A 16,474-nucleotide genomic window follows, 5' to 3' on the forward strand; every position below is an offset into this window, starting at 1 on the left:
TATGTTCAGATTTTGATTTGTTTGTAATAATGTTATTGAGACCCTTCCAGATTTTGCTAATGTTTTTCATATTTTCCCTGAAATATATTTGATAAAAATTACTTTTGCTTTGTCTACATTATTCCTATAGCTTTTATATCTGGCTTCAAGATATAGTCTTTGGTTAGGTTCTTTTGATCGAAGAAAAGATTTATAAATGCGACAGGGCCGGCGAATCCAGGGGGGGGGGCATTGCCCCCCCCCCAACTTTTTTGCTATTTTTTTTGACTTTTTTTTTACTTTCTTCTATCATGCGCACTTGTGAGCTGTACTCTCTTTCCAGAACCTTCTAAATGTAGGTATTGCTTATGATATTGTCGTGAGCCCTCATTTTAACGCATTTGCAAAAAAAGATATATACATATGTGATGCTCTCTAGAAAAATCGACCACTTCTCTTTTATTATAAAATAGTCTAGTATTAAAAAATACGAAATACGTATTCTGTATTAAAAAATTTAAGAATGAAAAACGGTGATGGAAAAGCTACGTTAGATCGTTTTTAAAATGTAGGAACAAAAAGCGGCGATAGAAATGCTTTTAACGTGTTGTGTTCGTTCATTTTTCTGAAATAATATATTTCAATAGCCTTTGTGATATTTAATACTTTTAAACAATAACATGCATGTTACATGTTACAACAACTAGTCAAAAGAAAGCAATTAAGTTCGTGTATAAACAAAAGATATGTGAACGCTCTTATGTAGACATGAGATTGTTACATGAGGTCATAAAACTCGCGTACATCAGTTAGGGACAACTGCAAATTAGACTATTTCTCCTAAATAAGCTAGTAGCTAAATTAGGGGATTTTAATAGCTTAACTTGAGAGATTAGTCTATTTAGGAGATGGAAAATTTTAATCGGCGATATCTTCGCAATCTTTGTTGGTCGCGCTACTATTTTTCCTGTACTACTTGCTGACTTAGTCAGCTTTGCTTAGGTCAAATTTCATAGAATTTGCATGGCGGATATAAAAGTTATACATGTGAACGTGCCCACCAACCAAACTCGTTTCAAATTGACTAGAACAAGGTCCGGGGCGAGACTGTCCAAGTATCTTATTTTGTCTAATATAGCGTAATTAGGACATCATAGCCTAACCATGCGCCATCTTTTTTTAAATCAAAATAGTCTATTTCAGCGGTTTTTTAAAACACGCCGGAAAAAACTGTTGTGCGCATGCGGATTAGCAGCAAAACAAATTAAAAGCAATATCTTCAAAACGCACCATAACATTTAGGAAAATAATACTTCTACATCCGAGGGAGGTTTGTTAGATCATATTTAACCTTAAAGAGCGGTGCGACCACGGACCAGAAGGCCGTAATAAGCAAATTCAATGTTGACAGACTAGTTAGGAGATAAATTTCACCTAATTTGTCTATCATAGCCTATTTAGGCGGGATAGTCTAATTTGAAGTTGTCCCTAACTGTACATGTAAAGTTACATTCAAGCGGTACTGTATTAGCCAACGTGACAAACTGTATAAATCTTTTATTAATGCGAAAAATCCTATAGTTAAATCTACTCTCCATAAGCAATATAAACTATATCGCAATCAATTTGTATCCCTGTGCAGGCGGAGTAAAAATAAATATCTGTCATGCACATTTTCTGGTCTTTCTTTGCTACTTCACGTCTGTTTTGATTTTGAAATTTTCCTTTAAATCACACGTGACCTAAGCAAACAAATAAGATATTAATGTTACATGCTACTCGATCAAGTACTTATTATGCATGAAACATACTTGGCTGTGTACGAATAACGCACACTGTTCTACGGGCACATTCTTTTTCTTATCGTTCCACACTTTATGACAGCACAAACTGCAACTGCCCAACCTGTCTGGTCACTATAAACATTCAAAAGAAATGGAAGGTTCGTCGACAGTGACCGAAAGCGAAAGTATTCAAAATCAAACTTACATCAACAAAGATGAATTTTGTAACTGGCTTATGAATAGAGTGGCACGTCAAAGCACAATGATCTCAAGGGCATACGGAGAAAAAATTATTCAGCTCTTGCGTGACCAACGGGAACAGGGTGTTGACCAGGAGCTTCGGTCCAAATATGGTGCAACTTTTAGATTTCAAGTTAAAAAACGAAAATTTCAACTAATTAACGTAGTTGGCTTGGGTGATATATTATGTTTACCTATAAAAGATAAGGTATACAATTATTTTTGATTTTATTTGATAGGCAGCCCCCACAGGGACCATAGGAGGTCACTCTCACACATATCAATATTTGATTTAAGTGCTAAATGGGTGAGTGGCTAAGTAACTATGATGCTAAAATTTAAATCACAAAGATATCGATTTACTAACTTTGATGCTTGACTTGTTTCTCTGGAATATTTTTGCAGAGGCGTTGTTGCTTGGGGTATTATTGGTAAGGCCACCATCAAATATATGTTAATTTCGCGTCCTGACGACCATGCAAAAATGAGCTGTCCCGTCCGTAACTTAAAAAAAAAAGGAAATTAATTTTCGGAAGTTTTTGTCAATTTTTGTCAATTTTGCATAAATTAGTTCTAGCGAAAAAAAATTTCTTTTTGAAAAATATCTTGCAAAATTCGGGTTTTTATTACCAAAAGTGAGTCGGTCAGAGGACGCGAACACAACATATTTTTAATGACGGTCTAATCTTCAAGTGTAGTGGAGTTCCGTGAGTATCTAGTTGTGAGTTGCGGAGTTAGTGAATTGTCTCATTTTACGGAAAACGATTGCCAGGAAAATATCTTCGATTACCGTGGACATGAGACATTTCTTTTCGTTTTTTTTTTTCAAGGTTTTCGTCTGTAAACGTCCAGAAAAGCCTGGGCCAGTCTAAAATCGCCCGAATTGAACCTGAAACGCAACACGCACGAGCTCATTTTGAAATTTTGTGTGAAAAGCCGCAAGTTGTCTGATAGCCAGTGATTTTTGCCGTTTCTGGCGAGTCAGCACCCTCGCCCGTGGACAAGTGCATGTAGCCTCTACTGATGGCGTTTTTTTGTAGTCAGACATGTAACAATTTTACTTGGAAACAGAACAGAAATGGGAAAAATAAAACTCTTGTTTTCCTAAATAGAGTTTTTAAATTGGCTGAAAATCTTTTTTATCATTCGCAATAATGCATGATTCGGAAGGGAACAAAGTTCAAAATTTAAATTCAATATAAATCATGCTAAAGTGAGTTTGCACCACAAATCAAAATTTTACCCCCCCCCCTCTGGGAAATTAATAAAAAGATTGTATATTTTTTTTTCTTTGTGAAGCTGAATAAGAATAAAAGCAACGTTTTAATTTTGCTAGGGGATTGGTTCATGTTAATGTTATGATGCACTTTCTTATGCTTGAAATCGTACCACACAAACTTTTCAGGGTGTGGTAGTTTAGGGTATAAAAACCGATGTTTGATTTTGAACTTATTTTGAATTATAAACAATTTATACAATTTCTTCGTTCAAAACACCGAAGTATACAGCATCAGCTCCGATGATGATAAGCAATGCAATCAGGTGAGGCTTTTTTAAATCCATTGCTTTGCTGATATTTTCTGAACACTTTACATTTTGTAACCCAGATTCCTTTGTCTTCTCTTTGTCTTAGACAATCGAAATAACCTCCAGTGCAACATCAATTAGCAATAGCTCTAGTGTAATTAAAGTTAAATCAATGAGGACTCTGAAAACACCAAACGACCTAAGAGAAGAAAGTTAAATTTTGACAGTAGGTAAGAAATAATATTTCATTGGCGTCTTCATAACAATTTTTAATGTGTTAATTTATCATGCAAAAAGTAATCTGGTCATATCCTGATATTTAGTTATCACAATCAAAGTAGTTCAGATGACAGCATTTTGCAGAAACCTCCTTTCGACTTCAAAGAAGAACACACAGAGAGTGACAGATCAAGCTCCTCCATATCAGATATTGATCACAACATACTACTGACAGATCTAGTAACTTCTTCAGAGAAAAAGTTTTTTCCTCTTTTTTATCTAGAAAAAAATATTTGGAACCAAATTGTTCATACCAATGGAGAATTTGAGCAGTAAGGAAATAAAATATAAATAGGACATAAAAAAAAAGATCTTACTGGAGTTCGACGATTAGCATCTTGGAAAGGTGGGTTTGTGTGTGACAATACGAACTGCTCATTCCTTAAGGAATATGGAAAAGCAAACAATTTTTGTTAGGCCTCAATTGGGAATTTCGATAAGGGTCTCCTGCAGGCCCCCTGGTGGCGTCTGAAGGGAAAATTTTAAAATTCCATGTTCTCAGATGCCTGGAAACGGCCTTTCCCAGTGCAATTTCTTCTAAAACATTGGTCGAAGACTTCGTGTTTTTTACTCACATGCTACCATCTTAACTTTGCGTAAAATGCTAATCTAAGGTTAACGACAAAAGAATAAATAAATAAAAACAATGTTTACAATATTTTTCGATTTAACATAGCTTTTCACTACACCTAACTCACTTTCGCTACATCAACAAATTCTACTTATTTCACATTTCAAATAGAACGTGTTCTTTCAAACTTTTTGGATAATCAAAACACGGCAAAGAAGGCAGACAGCGACAAGCCTGAAAAGCTCGCAAGCTTTGTAAAAATAAAAATTTCCAAAATATTGATAGCCTAAAAGAGTGAATAGTGTAGTGTTGGTGTTTCCTAGCATTTATCAACATCAGAATTTTCAAATTATACATGCTTTTCATGAACATTGTAGCTTTTTTAAAATCTTCCATTGGGAAAAAGTAGGCTACTTTCAATTGGAAAGAGGCCATTACCGGCCTCTATTTAAGCTAAGTAACACCCTGAACAACCAGCTCAACCTGTGAAATGTTAAGCAAGGAAGATTCAGGAATTTGATGTGGTGCTTAAGTTGTTAAAATATATCATTATGGAAAACCAGAGCAAAAAAAAAAAAAGAAAAGGAAATGATGGTGATCAATCAATTCAAAAAAAAAACAAGTAGTTGAAACCAAGTCAAGTACCCAGTGTTAACATCAACAAAGCTGTGCAAAATGGAAATTGGAAAGAAGTAAAAAGGTTAAGTGAGGCACTATGTGACACACAGCACACCAGAAACTTAAAAAAGAAGACCTTAAGAGAGGTATATATTGTAACAAGTACTGTTCATCCACATACTTATGTATTGTGTGTTAGAAGATAAACATATCACTGGTCTTATTGCCTTTGTCTAAATAAGTTATTATTTCAATAGGTATGAACACTTAGACATAGCTTCGATGCACTGGGTATGTTAAAGGAGACCACAGATTCCATGGACCAGTTTCTTATTTATGAAGTAAATGACAGACGTCTAAATGGCAATCAGTCATTTGTCTTCAAAACAAGCAAATTTAAATTGGAGCTAGTAGATCAAATGAATAAACTGGGGGATCACATGTTCTCAAGAAGTATGGTCACATCAATGGCAAAATCAACAGATGTCCTGGCTCTTCTACAATCACCCTTTCCTTATATCACCATATCCTGCAAACACAATCCCAATGCTTATAATTTCAAGGACCTGTGTCATCAGTGGTTGGAGGTCAACACTATCAGTAGATATCAAACAGTAAAAGGTTATTTTATTGAATTTTATTAGAAAAGCAGAGTCAAAAAAAAATCTCCATTACTTTGTAAACTGGTGGGACAGCAAACGTATATACACTTGTCAAGAGCATACAAAACTGATATGTTCACTCCCAGACTTAATCAAGCTGAATCAATCAATGCATCATTTAAACATTGTGGGAGTGGGAAGGTTAGTCTTCTTACAGCAGCTAAAGATGACACAACAAACAGTATTTTCATCGAAACTCTTTGGCGAAAATACTCTGATGGTACAGCAACCTCAACAATTAGATTAACTCAAAGACAGCATGCCAGGCAAAAACATGATGCAACATTGATGTGTGCTGAAATTGGACAACTATTAGAAAATCCATCCAATCTGGAGTCAATGGAAAGTCCAACCACTCAAGAAATGTTTACAATCAATGAATATTGGAAACATGCAGACCTTTGACAAACAAAGAGAAGAAAAAGTCAAGAAGAAATATCATAGGAGAAGAAACACCATTAACATTAGGAACACCATACAGAATCAGGGGCAAAGCAAAACAAGACATTTAAACGTTCCCTGGAAAAAGCAAAAAAAAAAAAAAAAAGGCAAATTTTTTGTAAGTTTAAATTTCTTAATTACAAAACTACAACTTTTTTTATTTTTATTTTTTTTTAATTTAAGTGTGTTTATGCATAAACTATAACAAACAGGTCAAACATATATTATACAAAATTTTATCCTTATAGGTTCCAAGATTCAAGACAGATGCCGCCATAAATATTACAGTGAAATCTAAGAAATTGACATATGCCACAAAAGAATTAAAAATGACTGTTGTGAATACCTACGATATGGTATTTAAAAACTTCTTTTTATTTTAGTTTTGACTTTATTTTATTTTATTTTCAATTATTTTGTAAACAAAAAACATAACTTCACTATTTTTTAGGCCTACTTGCTACTGTGGATTTAGCATCAGCAACAAAACTGACATCTGCAAGCACATCATTTGGGTTTTGCTGAACATGTTCAGCTTCCACAAAAGCAACAAAATTATATATTAAAAAGGATATATATACACAAAAAGAGTTTCAAGTAATGAGAGGGATGTTTGTTGGACATATCCCACATCATTTATATTATATTCTTGCAAAATTAAAAAACAAACAACATATATTTATACATATGGCTAGCTTTCTTTTTTACACAACTATGTATATATACATACATATAAGCATTAAAACTTATTAAAACTAATTTCTGCACATAATTCATTTTCCTTTTTGCGTATTTGTAAAATGCTTCAGGGTCTTTTTTAATGTTTTTCGTTAATTTTTGTTCAACTGATCTTTTGGCATGTTTTACTTCTTTAGTAGCTGTGTTCAGTGCTCTTTTATATTTAACACAGTATTGATAATCTCTGGAATTGCTATAGACCCTTCACCAGCGTATTTTTCTTTTTCTTGCTTGATATGCTTTAGAAGTTTGTCCAAAGACTTTCTCTTTTTCTTGGGTATACACACAATTTCACAGCTTCTTCTATTTTCAACTTAATGGTATCCCATATTTTGTCTACGGATTTCTAATAAAAGAGATGGGGTATATATTAGCATGTTTATAGCATTATATATATTTTACTGATGATTAAGTTTTGGGTAAAGAATTAATGGCCCATATAGCTTGTCAGGGTAAGTTTCTGAAAAAAGGCTTTATGGTTTCTCAAAAACAAAGTTGTTAAAGAAGTTTCCCGTCCTTTTGTTTCGTCTAGTAATAAAGCTTGCGGCTAAAGTAGTCACGATGGAAAACCTGAGAATTGTGGTGCAGTACACTTAGTCTTATTTATACAGTTTTCCGATGGTTGACAAAAGTGCAAGGAAAGAATTATACCAATTGTAGATAAATTACAAAAAATAAAGAAGAAAATACAAGGCGCAAAAACTATTGATTTACTTCACAAAACTTCCTCTAAAATTTGATAATGAAAATTACAAAATCACAGGGAATAGAATACTTCTAACTAACACAATTAAAGGTTTATTTGGAGCTGATGTGGCATATCATTAGGATTGTTATAGGAATTTCAGGAGCACTTTGTGGCATGCAAGTACTCAAAAATTTATTCTGTGATTAATTCTGAAACATCCGTTGTGAAGAAGTTATTTTACACTCCTTCATGCATCATGTTATTGACGCTTTTCCTAATCGAATTTTAAAATCAATTCTGAACATTTTAGAGGTATATAGATCTAATGTATACGTAGAAAATTTATTAAGGGCATTAAAATGCAATCAAGGTGGTAAACGATGTTGAACTTATGTTGCAGAGCTGGAAGAATATACATTTATAATGGTTTTTTTTGTAGTCACAAGGAGTATATTATTCTTGTGAATAATTAAATTTTATGGCCTTTCCATGGAGCCTAAATTTTACTGTATAAATGCCTTAACTTTTGGGTAAACGATGAAGCGAGGGATCCATTGCATTACAAGGCACAGACTAAGCCAAATAGCTTTTCTAAAACTAGTAAAAACAAACAGCTTGTCTTGTGTGTCAGACATCATTAAATCAAGTTTTATGACATATTCAAGCACCTAAGTTATATGCCAGTAAGGCATTTTTGCTCTATTTAACATCAGTGGTAACTGCTCTAGTAACGTTTTAAACAAATCGAAATGAACATCGCAAAGAGTGCAAGATAATAACTGTAAAAATGGGTCAAGTGTACCGTCTTCACTGTTAAAACATAATCCCTGTTAGCGGGCAGAATATCGAAATAATAAGAAACAAAACAAAAATGGAGGTGACCCTTTTATGTTTGTTTATTTCAAGCGTTTTCAGTAAGATTTCTAAAGAAGCGTAGCTGAAAGCATATGTCAGTTATCTTAAGTGTTGTTTATGTTCTCCATTGCTTAACCTTTCATAATACTTGGCATTTGCTATCAGTGGCCTAAATTATTTATTTTGCATGAATGTGTGGACGTAAAAGCAAGTCTCTGCTTATGGTATATACCTTAAATCCAAATTAATTTTTGCACATACTTTTTGTTATTTTTGGAGGGAATTTGAACTTGTGTAAAAATTAATATGCCAAAATAGATTTTTGTTCACAACGTTATGAATGCATTATTATAAATAAGGTGTGTAGATAAAATTGTTGAAATTTATACTGTTAGTCAATTACTTGTGAATGTTTATATGCATAACTTTCAAGAGTAGTCAATTTATTTTGAAGTTTATATACAGATATAAATAAACAAATACAAATAAGATTGACTATAGGTGCAATTGAGATGTTGTTTCATGTTTTTTTATCGTCTTAGGCAAAGTCTAGTCATGCAATGCTTGGGCAGCATCGTCAAGTTATATTCAAAGAAGATATGTTTGATGTGATTGATAATGCTCACAAAAATGGAGAACGACACCGGGGATATAAAGGAACATTTAAGAAGGTATCATACGCAAGTGTACATTTCAAAAGTTTAGTTGTAATTGATTTTTATCAATTGATTGATGTAGGAAGTGTTTCAAAAAATAATCCATAAATGTCTAACCCAATTAAAGTGTGCGATACATAATCCAATTTGTCGAATTCAAACTTTTCGTTCAAAAGTAATGGGGGGATACATGAACCATTTTATCGGATTTGATTTATCAATTACATCATTTTGATCACTCTTTTTGGTTCAACTTGTCGAATTCGAATCTTGTTTCAAAGAGTGTGATTGGTTGCAATTTTAATACAATGTTAAAAAAACAGATCAGTCAAATTGGATCATGTATCGCCTGTTTAACAAGGAATAAACTCGACTGTGTTGTTAAGGAGAATAAATTTGGAATACTTATTTTTGAATAAACACACTGGCTGTAAAATGAAAAAACTTCACCTTCACTCACCCAGTTTCAATTTTTATAAACAATCCAGCGATCAATTATCGTTATTGCAAGATGAAAAGTTATACTGTGTTGTATAATGCTGGTAGTTGTGATGCTATGTTGGAAAATACTACCTGGTTTTAGTAAAAGCTGACTATAATTTTATGTAGTCAGCTATCCACCAAGCTATCCACCAATTCAGTTGCTCCCCAGTAAGATTCCCATCATACTTTGGAGCAACACAGATTTTTACTTTCTGTCCACCACAACTATTTATTTCCAGATCAACGCGACATACTGCAACATACCACGCGAAGTTGTCCACAAGTATGTCAACATGTGTCAGTTTTGTCAGAAAGCACATGCTTGTTTTATACCAACAACTCTGAGAAATACAACGAACAAATTAAAGAAAAGAGTGGAACAGCAGGTTCCAGCAAAGAAAAAAGAAATCGAGATGACATTTTTGACAAGATGTCAGGTACCAAACTGTAATAGAAATGCTTGAATGAAGTCTTTGATATATAATATGGTTTTTACCTTTTGCGTGGTAACACGTTGCTCTGTTCTACTGTGGCTATAGTTTCATGTAAGAAGTTTTCTTTAGTCTCTCAAGCTCTGTTTGTCATATTTAAAGTTACTGATCAAATATTGCAGTCATAAACAAGTAAAAATGTTAATTTCTGCTCTTTCTTGTTAATTTCTTATTTCAGATTGATATATTGGACATGCAAGCTTTCCCTGATGCCGATGGTCAGTTTTCATACATTGGTCATTTCCTCGACCATCACACCAAATACAATGTGTTGTTCCCACTAAAACGAACAGATCCCTTATACGTTGCTCGAAAGCTTTGTAGGTACGTGCTTGGTCACTTCGGCTTGCCTCATATATTACATTCAAATCTTGGACGAAAATTTGTCGATGACCTGATTACATGGGTTTTACAATTTTGGTCAACTGACGCGCAAATCGTAAATGGTAATCCACGTCTAAAGAAAATGAACACGTTGATACAACAGCGACAAAAGACGATCATGATTCTTATTGAAACTATTCGTGCCAAACAAGGGGATGTATCCAGCTGGAGTGTATGGTTACCAGGAATACAATGTAGGATATTCTAGTTACTAATGTTACCTTGCTCACACCTACTAATATTGCGAGTGCGCGTAAACAAAGTGGCTTTCAAACATTTAAAATTTTGAATTCCTTGAAATCAGACTAGTGACTTTAAAAACCTTGAATATCCAATATTATTATCTTGAGAAAAACTATGAAAAATTAATACTTCCAAAAACAATTGTCTAGTTATGAGACATAGTACGTAGATGTTGTTTTCACATTTTTATAAAAATTAATTTCTGATAGATTTAAATGTTTAGCACTGCAATTTTGGGGTACCTAGGTATTTTTTTGTATGTCTGTGTGCTTCGTAACTTTAAAGTGCCGGGTAAATTGTAGTAAAAATCTTTCAAAAACACGAAAAAATCTTTGAAAAAATTAAAATTGTTAAAAAAAATTAGCAGACAGCCAGTAAAATCACTAAAATATGTCCTGCAAATTTAGAAATTTAAGAGACAGACTCACAATTTAAACCTAGAGTAAGTTATTTTTGTTCAGAAACATATCCATACAATGTGTGCAAACACCTTAACAAAAGCATGAGAAAACTAACAGAATCTTTTAATAAAACCATTGTTTCTCGAAATTGTACATCAAAAAACTAAAAATTAACTAAAAAAGGGCAAAAAAGGCTGTGAAATGATTATAATGTTTAAAGGCGGATCCGCAATGATGAATGTTTCTTTTGAGAAACGCTTCCCAATTGATTTACCTTGAATTCAAATAAACTAGCTTGGAAAAAAAGAGTAGTGTACTACTTTTTTTGATGTAATATTTAGATTCGCTGAATACAAACCAATTCGAATCTGAGAATCCTCCTTCTTATGATATTGTGTTTAATCGAAGACCAAAAGTATATACATATGCACCTTCCGTTAAAGAGATACCGCGGGAAGAAGAGATGATAGAAGGTGATGATACACAAGACAATAATATAAATGAAGTAGGTCTATATTCTTTTTAATCTAGTACTGAAGCGTATAGTAGAGCTTGTCTTCTGATGGTTTCTTCGGGTGTTCTCTTTTCTTCAAAAATATTTTTTTTATTTATCCAGAAAGACCGGCTGGACCAGTACATAAATTACCACTAGTATATAACTTTTAATTTCTTCTGCCAGGTGGCAGAACCCTAACTGGCTGGAAGAAATGCTTAGATTTAACATATTTTATTTTGATACCGAGACAATTTTTATGTTGTGAATTATAATTATTTCTCGCATGTCTACCCGGAATATGGTTTGATTAGCCGTTTAACAATATATAATTAAACACAATTAAAAAAAGTATATTTCAGCGTCAAAACAATTTTTTTACAATGATAAAATAATAAATAAATAAAATAGTTAGAAGATCTTAAAAACTAATTAAATTTTATAAAGGCAGGTTAAAAAACACTTTTCAAACTAAAAACACATACATAATACACCAGGTTGGGAATCAGGTGTCACCTCCATCATAGAGATATCTCTAAAATAATACGGAGACTGTGTGTATCTGTCCGTAACAGACAAAGTTGATGTGTTCATTTTCCTTTGATGTTGCCGAAATTTCCCTTGAAGTTTCCGAAAAAGTTATATCCATTTTGCTAGCGGGTTTACTTTGTTTACATCACGTGATCAAAATGGAGCAACTCGATTTGCTGAAATAAATTTAACGGCTTTTTTTTACAAAAATTGGTTTCCCTCGACACTGAAGAAATCAACGACAAAAAGAACGGTCCCTTCGTCTTAAAAAAAGTGAAAAGAGCATATTTAAAAAGAAAAAAGTTCAAGTGAAGAAATAGAAATGTTAAGTTGGAAGTGAGAAGTGGAGCTAGAAGTAAAGAAAGTTGAAGTAGAAAATAAAGGCTAGAGTTTGAAGTCGATTTGAAATCACAGATAGTAAGAACTTTGATATTTTTAGACGTTTGGTTTTATGTCGCTGGAGCAAGCAGGCTCCCTTTTTTCAGCAAAAGCCACCTAAAAGCATCCAATTCTTAAATGTGTAATTTCTGACTATATTATTATTGTTGGTGTTGTATGTGATTCCATGCATTATTTTGATCAGTGTTTCAAGCTCTACACATTGGAAGCAACGTGTAAACAAATTTCAGGAAAAAAATATTGTGTATTGACGGGTCCTGGCAGACGTCATCAAAATACAAGTTACGATTCTCTTTTCCAAGGTACTCCTGTCTAAGTGGATTTTGTACAAACTTCTAAGGAAATTTTCATTTGTACTTTAGAGGAGTTTACTGACGTCAGCAAAATTTTAAAATTTTAAAACACTTATATATGTCTCCTTATTCGTCTCCTTATTCGTTTGCGAACACTTATTTTTATCAGCGTTTCAATCTGCACGCATTACAGGCAACAGATAAACTACATTTCGCCATTTTTTTTGTATGCACTGCTGACGATAGCAAAATCTACAAAACAACTTAATCTTCTTTTAGTCTATATAATAATACGCCAGTTTCGTGTGTCTGAGACAGGCAAAGTTGATATCGTCATTTTCCTTTGATGTTGCTGAAATTATCTTTAAAGTCGCCGAAATAATTATGTCAATTTTGCTAGCGGGTTTACTTTGTTTACATCACGTAATGAAAACGACTCAATTTGATTTGCTGAAATAAATTTAACGGCTAACTTTCGAAAAATGGTGTTCTCTCGCCACCAAAAAAGCCCCAAAAGAAGGATCTTGAAAAAAGTAAAATAAGTGTTTCAAAAAAGAATATTTAAAAAGAAAAAAGTCCAAGTGAAGAAGTAGAAAAGTGAAGTTGGAAGTGAAAGTGGAGCTACGTGGAGCTAGAAGTAAAGTAAATTTAGAAGTAGAAAATAAAGGCCTCCAGAATAAAATACTGAGGGTTTTCAACATAATCACTTATAAGATGTATATATTTGAGCTGCTTTATTTCTGACATTGTTATTATCCGTGTTGTGACTGTTGGTGTTCTTACTGTCGGTTTTGTGAGTATTGGTGTTGGGAGTGTCGATGTTGTAACTGTCGTTGTTGGTACTTTTTATTAACTAGATTTTGCACCTTGCCATTTTGTGTAGACATTTTGTGTAAGATTTTAAGAACATTTTTTGTATATGCATTGCTTACGTCAGTAAAACATCTAAAGAAACTTATTTTTTTAATGGCCTTTTCCCAAGTGGATTTTTCCACAGGCCTTACCGACTAGTCTTATATAATAATACGAGGCGTATGTGACGGTCATAGTGGATATCCTCATTTTCTTTCGATGTCACCGAAATTTTCTTTGAAGTCGCCGAAAAAATTATGTCTCAAATGTTAAATTTTTTGACGTTACGGCGCGACACACTACTTTAACGTCAATATCATATATAAAATTAATGAAGCCATTACAGTGCACTTAAAACTTTGAGGCCAAATAACTTGGAAACGAGGTGGTGACGTCAATAATTTTTCACCGCGTGGGTAACTAGGGACCACCTAGGACCAATTTGGGTAATTTTTCCAAACTTGGGTCCCCAAATCCGTTTCGGAACGGGCTGACGTCATCAAAAAACCTTCAAACTCTAATATCTCTGCAACCGTTTGTCAAAAGTACATTATCCTATACATTTTCTTGATCAGCGTTTCAAGAGCTATACGAGGAAGGCAACAGGTATATAAATTTCTAAAAAAAAATTTAGAAAACAAATTTTTCAGGTTTTGAAGAGGCATTTATTTCTTCTTAACCGTTCGTCAATAGCACATGATCATAAACATTTTCTTGATCAGCAGTTTAAGTTCTACACAATAGAGGCAACGTGAAAACAAGGTTCTTTTTTTCGTGGATGAGTTGCTGACGTCATCAAAATTCTAATGACGCTTCTTTTTCATATCTATCCTGCCTCAGTGGAATTTTCCACGGGCTTTATCGACTAGTGTATATAATAATACGCCAGTTCCCTCTGTCTGTCTGTGACTTTTGCAAAGTAGATTATATTCTTCACTATTTCCTTTGTTAAAGTCTGTAAAACATCGCCCATACAATTGTTCTGTATTTTACCAAACTTTAACGTTGAAATAATATTAACGTCAAAGGAAAGTATATTAAATTAATGAAGCCATTACAGTGCACTTAAAACTTTGAGGCCAAATAAGGTGGTGACGTCAATGATTTTTCACCGCGTGGGTAACTAAGGACCACCTAGGACCAATTTGGGTAATTTTCCTAGACCTGGATTCACAGATCCGTTTCAGAATGGACGGGTTGATGACGTCAGCAAAAATCTTCCAACCCTAATATTTTCGTAACCGTTTGTCAAAAGTACATGATCCTATACATTTTCTTGATCAGCGTTTCAAGACCTATACGATGAAGACATTAGATATATAAAATTCTAAAAAAAATTTTTTTGTGTGTTTGGCATTTGTCGAAAACATTTGATCCTATACATTATTTTAATCAGTTTCCACCTCTACACTTTACAGGCAAAGAATAAACTAAATTTCGCCAATTTTATATGGATCTGGAAAGTAAAACAACTCTTTTCTTCATTGTCCTTCTGCCTAAAGTGGATTTCTCCACGGGCTTTATCGACTAGTTATTAATAATATCTTTATGCCTCCATGAAATAAGTTTCCGCACAATGTGCAAAGGAAAAATCCTGTTTTTCTACTTTTTCACATCTTGGAGAACAATGCACCCGGCAAAACCGTTGTCATCCACATTTTAGTGATGCATAAATACAATACGCAAAAAATCGGTTGGTTAATCAAAACAGCCTTAAGTTAATAGAATGATCCAAGAAATATAATTTCGATATATAATTTTGCTAACACAAAAATAAAAAATATAAAAAAAATAATAATAATAAAATAAAATAGAATAAAATTAGCTCTTTGTATAAAGAATATGTTCAAGGATTTTAGTGGTTTTTATGCGAATTTCTGTTTCCTGAAATCACGGCTAATAGATAAACATTTTTTTCTCTCCTGTGCCCAGCTTATTAACATGGCTTTTTTTTAGGTAATAACAGTATCTGTGTCGGATTTCATTCAGTCGGGAGAAGAGTCAATATTAATCTCTCACATGAATCCACATGATCATGAAAAGGTGAATAACTCACAAAAAGAACTCTCCACAGACCTCTTGAATACGGCCACGCTGGATAGCATTCCGCTTTCTCTAGGTGATCAATACGCTATTATCGGTACAGCCTTAAATGTGGACACACATACCATACAAATACCTGTTGTCAATTTGGATACAAATACATTAACCATAACTGACCAAGGAAATCATGACGAAACTGGTCTTAATGTGACAGATTTTGACGAAATTGGTGATTCGGTAGTAAAAGAAAGTATGGTTCCACACACAGGAGAAACTAGCGTGACTGGCTCGCTGGAATTAAACAATGAAAGCGTGAACACGTCATTAGAACTAACCAATGAAAACGTCGCATCGCTTGAATTGAGTAACGATGGCGTGGAAAATACATTGGAGTTAAGCAATCTAGAAATGGACGTAAAAAGAAAAAGAAAGGAGGATGTTGAAAAATGTGGTGATGATGACAAAGATGAAATTGCTTGCTATTCAATGAAGGATATTCAACCAAATGATATCAATGTTGACACTGAGGAGGAGTTTTAAATGATATCTGATTGGCTAATTTTTTTGTCTTTGAGGAGGAGTTTCGTTTGATGTTTGGAATGCTTGCTGATTGGCTTAATTCTCATAATTGATTTTTTTAATCGAGCAGAATACAATTAGAATTTTGCTATTTGGATATCTTTCCTTCACAAAAATATCAAGAAAGTTATTTCACTTTAAGGCGGTTTTCCACTTAAATGTAATTAGTCGAATAGATCGATGAAAAATTAAAAATAAATCCTGCTTGTGCAATCGTTTTATCTCGATTGATTTAACCACTCGC

At 33.4% G+C, this 16,474-nt stretch overlaps 1 protein-coding gene and 1 long non-coding RNA gene across 3 annotated transcripts; both read left to right on the forward strand.

Moving 5' to 3' along the window:
- Positions 1-1,836: 1,836 nt before the first annotated feature.
- On the forward strand, positions 1,837-16,443 carry LOC130621849 (KRAB-A domain-containing protein 2-like). Its single transcript, XM_057437202.1, has 6 exons — positions 1,837-2,211; positions 8,925-9,053; positions 9,761-9,958; positions 10,191-10,590; positions 11,382-11,545; positions 15,565-16,443. The coding sequence occupies exons 1-6, from the start codon at positions 1,915-1,917 to the stop codon at positions 16,189-16,191; spliced, it is 1,815 nt and encodes a 604-aa protein (XP_057293185.1). The 5' UTR covers positions 1,837-1,914; the 3' UTR covers positions 16,192-16,443.
- On the forward strand, positions 2,259-8,918 carry LOC130621851 (uncharacterized). 2 transcript variants are annotated; one of them, XR_008980942.1, is made up of 5 exons: positions 2,259-3,760; positions 3,854-5,144; positions 5,256-6,219; positions 6,350-6,457; positions 6,553-8,918. It is a non-coding gene; the product is annotated as an uncharacterized LOC130621851 (long non-coding RNA). The 2 variants fall into 2 exon arrangements; XR_008980941.1 differs by having other exon boundaries at positions 3,854-6,219.
- Positions 16,444-16,474: the final 31 nt, after the last annotated feature.

The sequence above is a fragment of the Hydractinia symbiolongicarpus genome, chromosome 12 (genome assembly GCF_029227915.1).
Source record: "Hydractinia symbiolongicarpus strain clone_291-10 chromosome 12, HSymV2.1, whole genome shotgun sequence".
NCBI classification, from domain to species: domain Eukaryota; kingdom Metazoa; phylum Cnidaria; class Hydrozoa; order Anthoathecata; family Hydractiniidae; genus Hydractinia; species Hydractinia symbiolongicarpus.

Coding starts and splice junctions, on each gene's coding strand:
- LOC130621849 (XM_057437202.1), top strand. CDS start 1,915: ATGGAAGGTTCGTCGACAGTGACCGAAAGCGAAAGTATTCAAAATCAA. Junction 2,212..8,924: donor GTTTACCTATAAAAGATAAG/GTATACAATTAT, acceptor TTATCGTCTTAG/GCAAAGTCTAGTCATGCAAT. Junction 9,959..10,190: donor CATTTTTGACAAGATGTCAG/GTACCAAACTGT, acceptor TTCTTATTTCAG/ATTGATATATTGGACATGCA.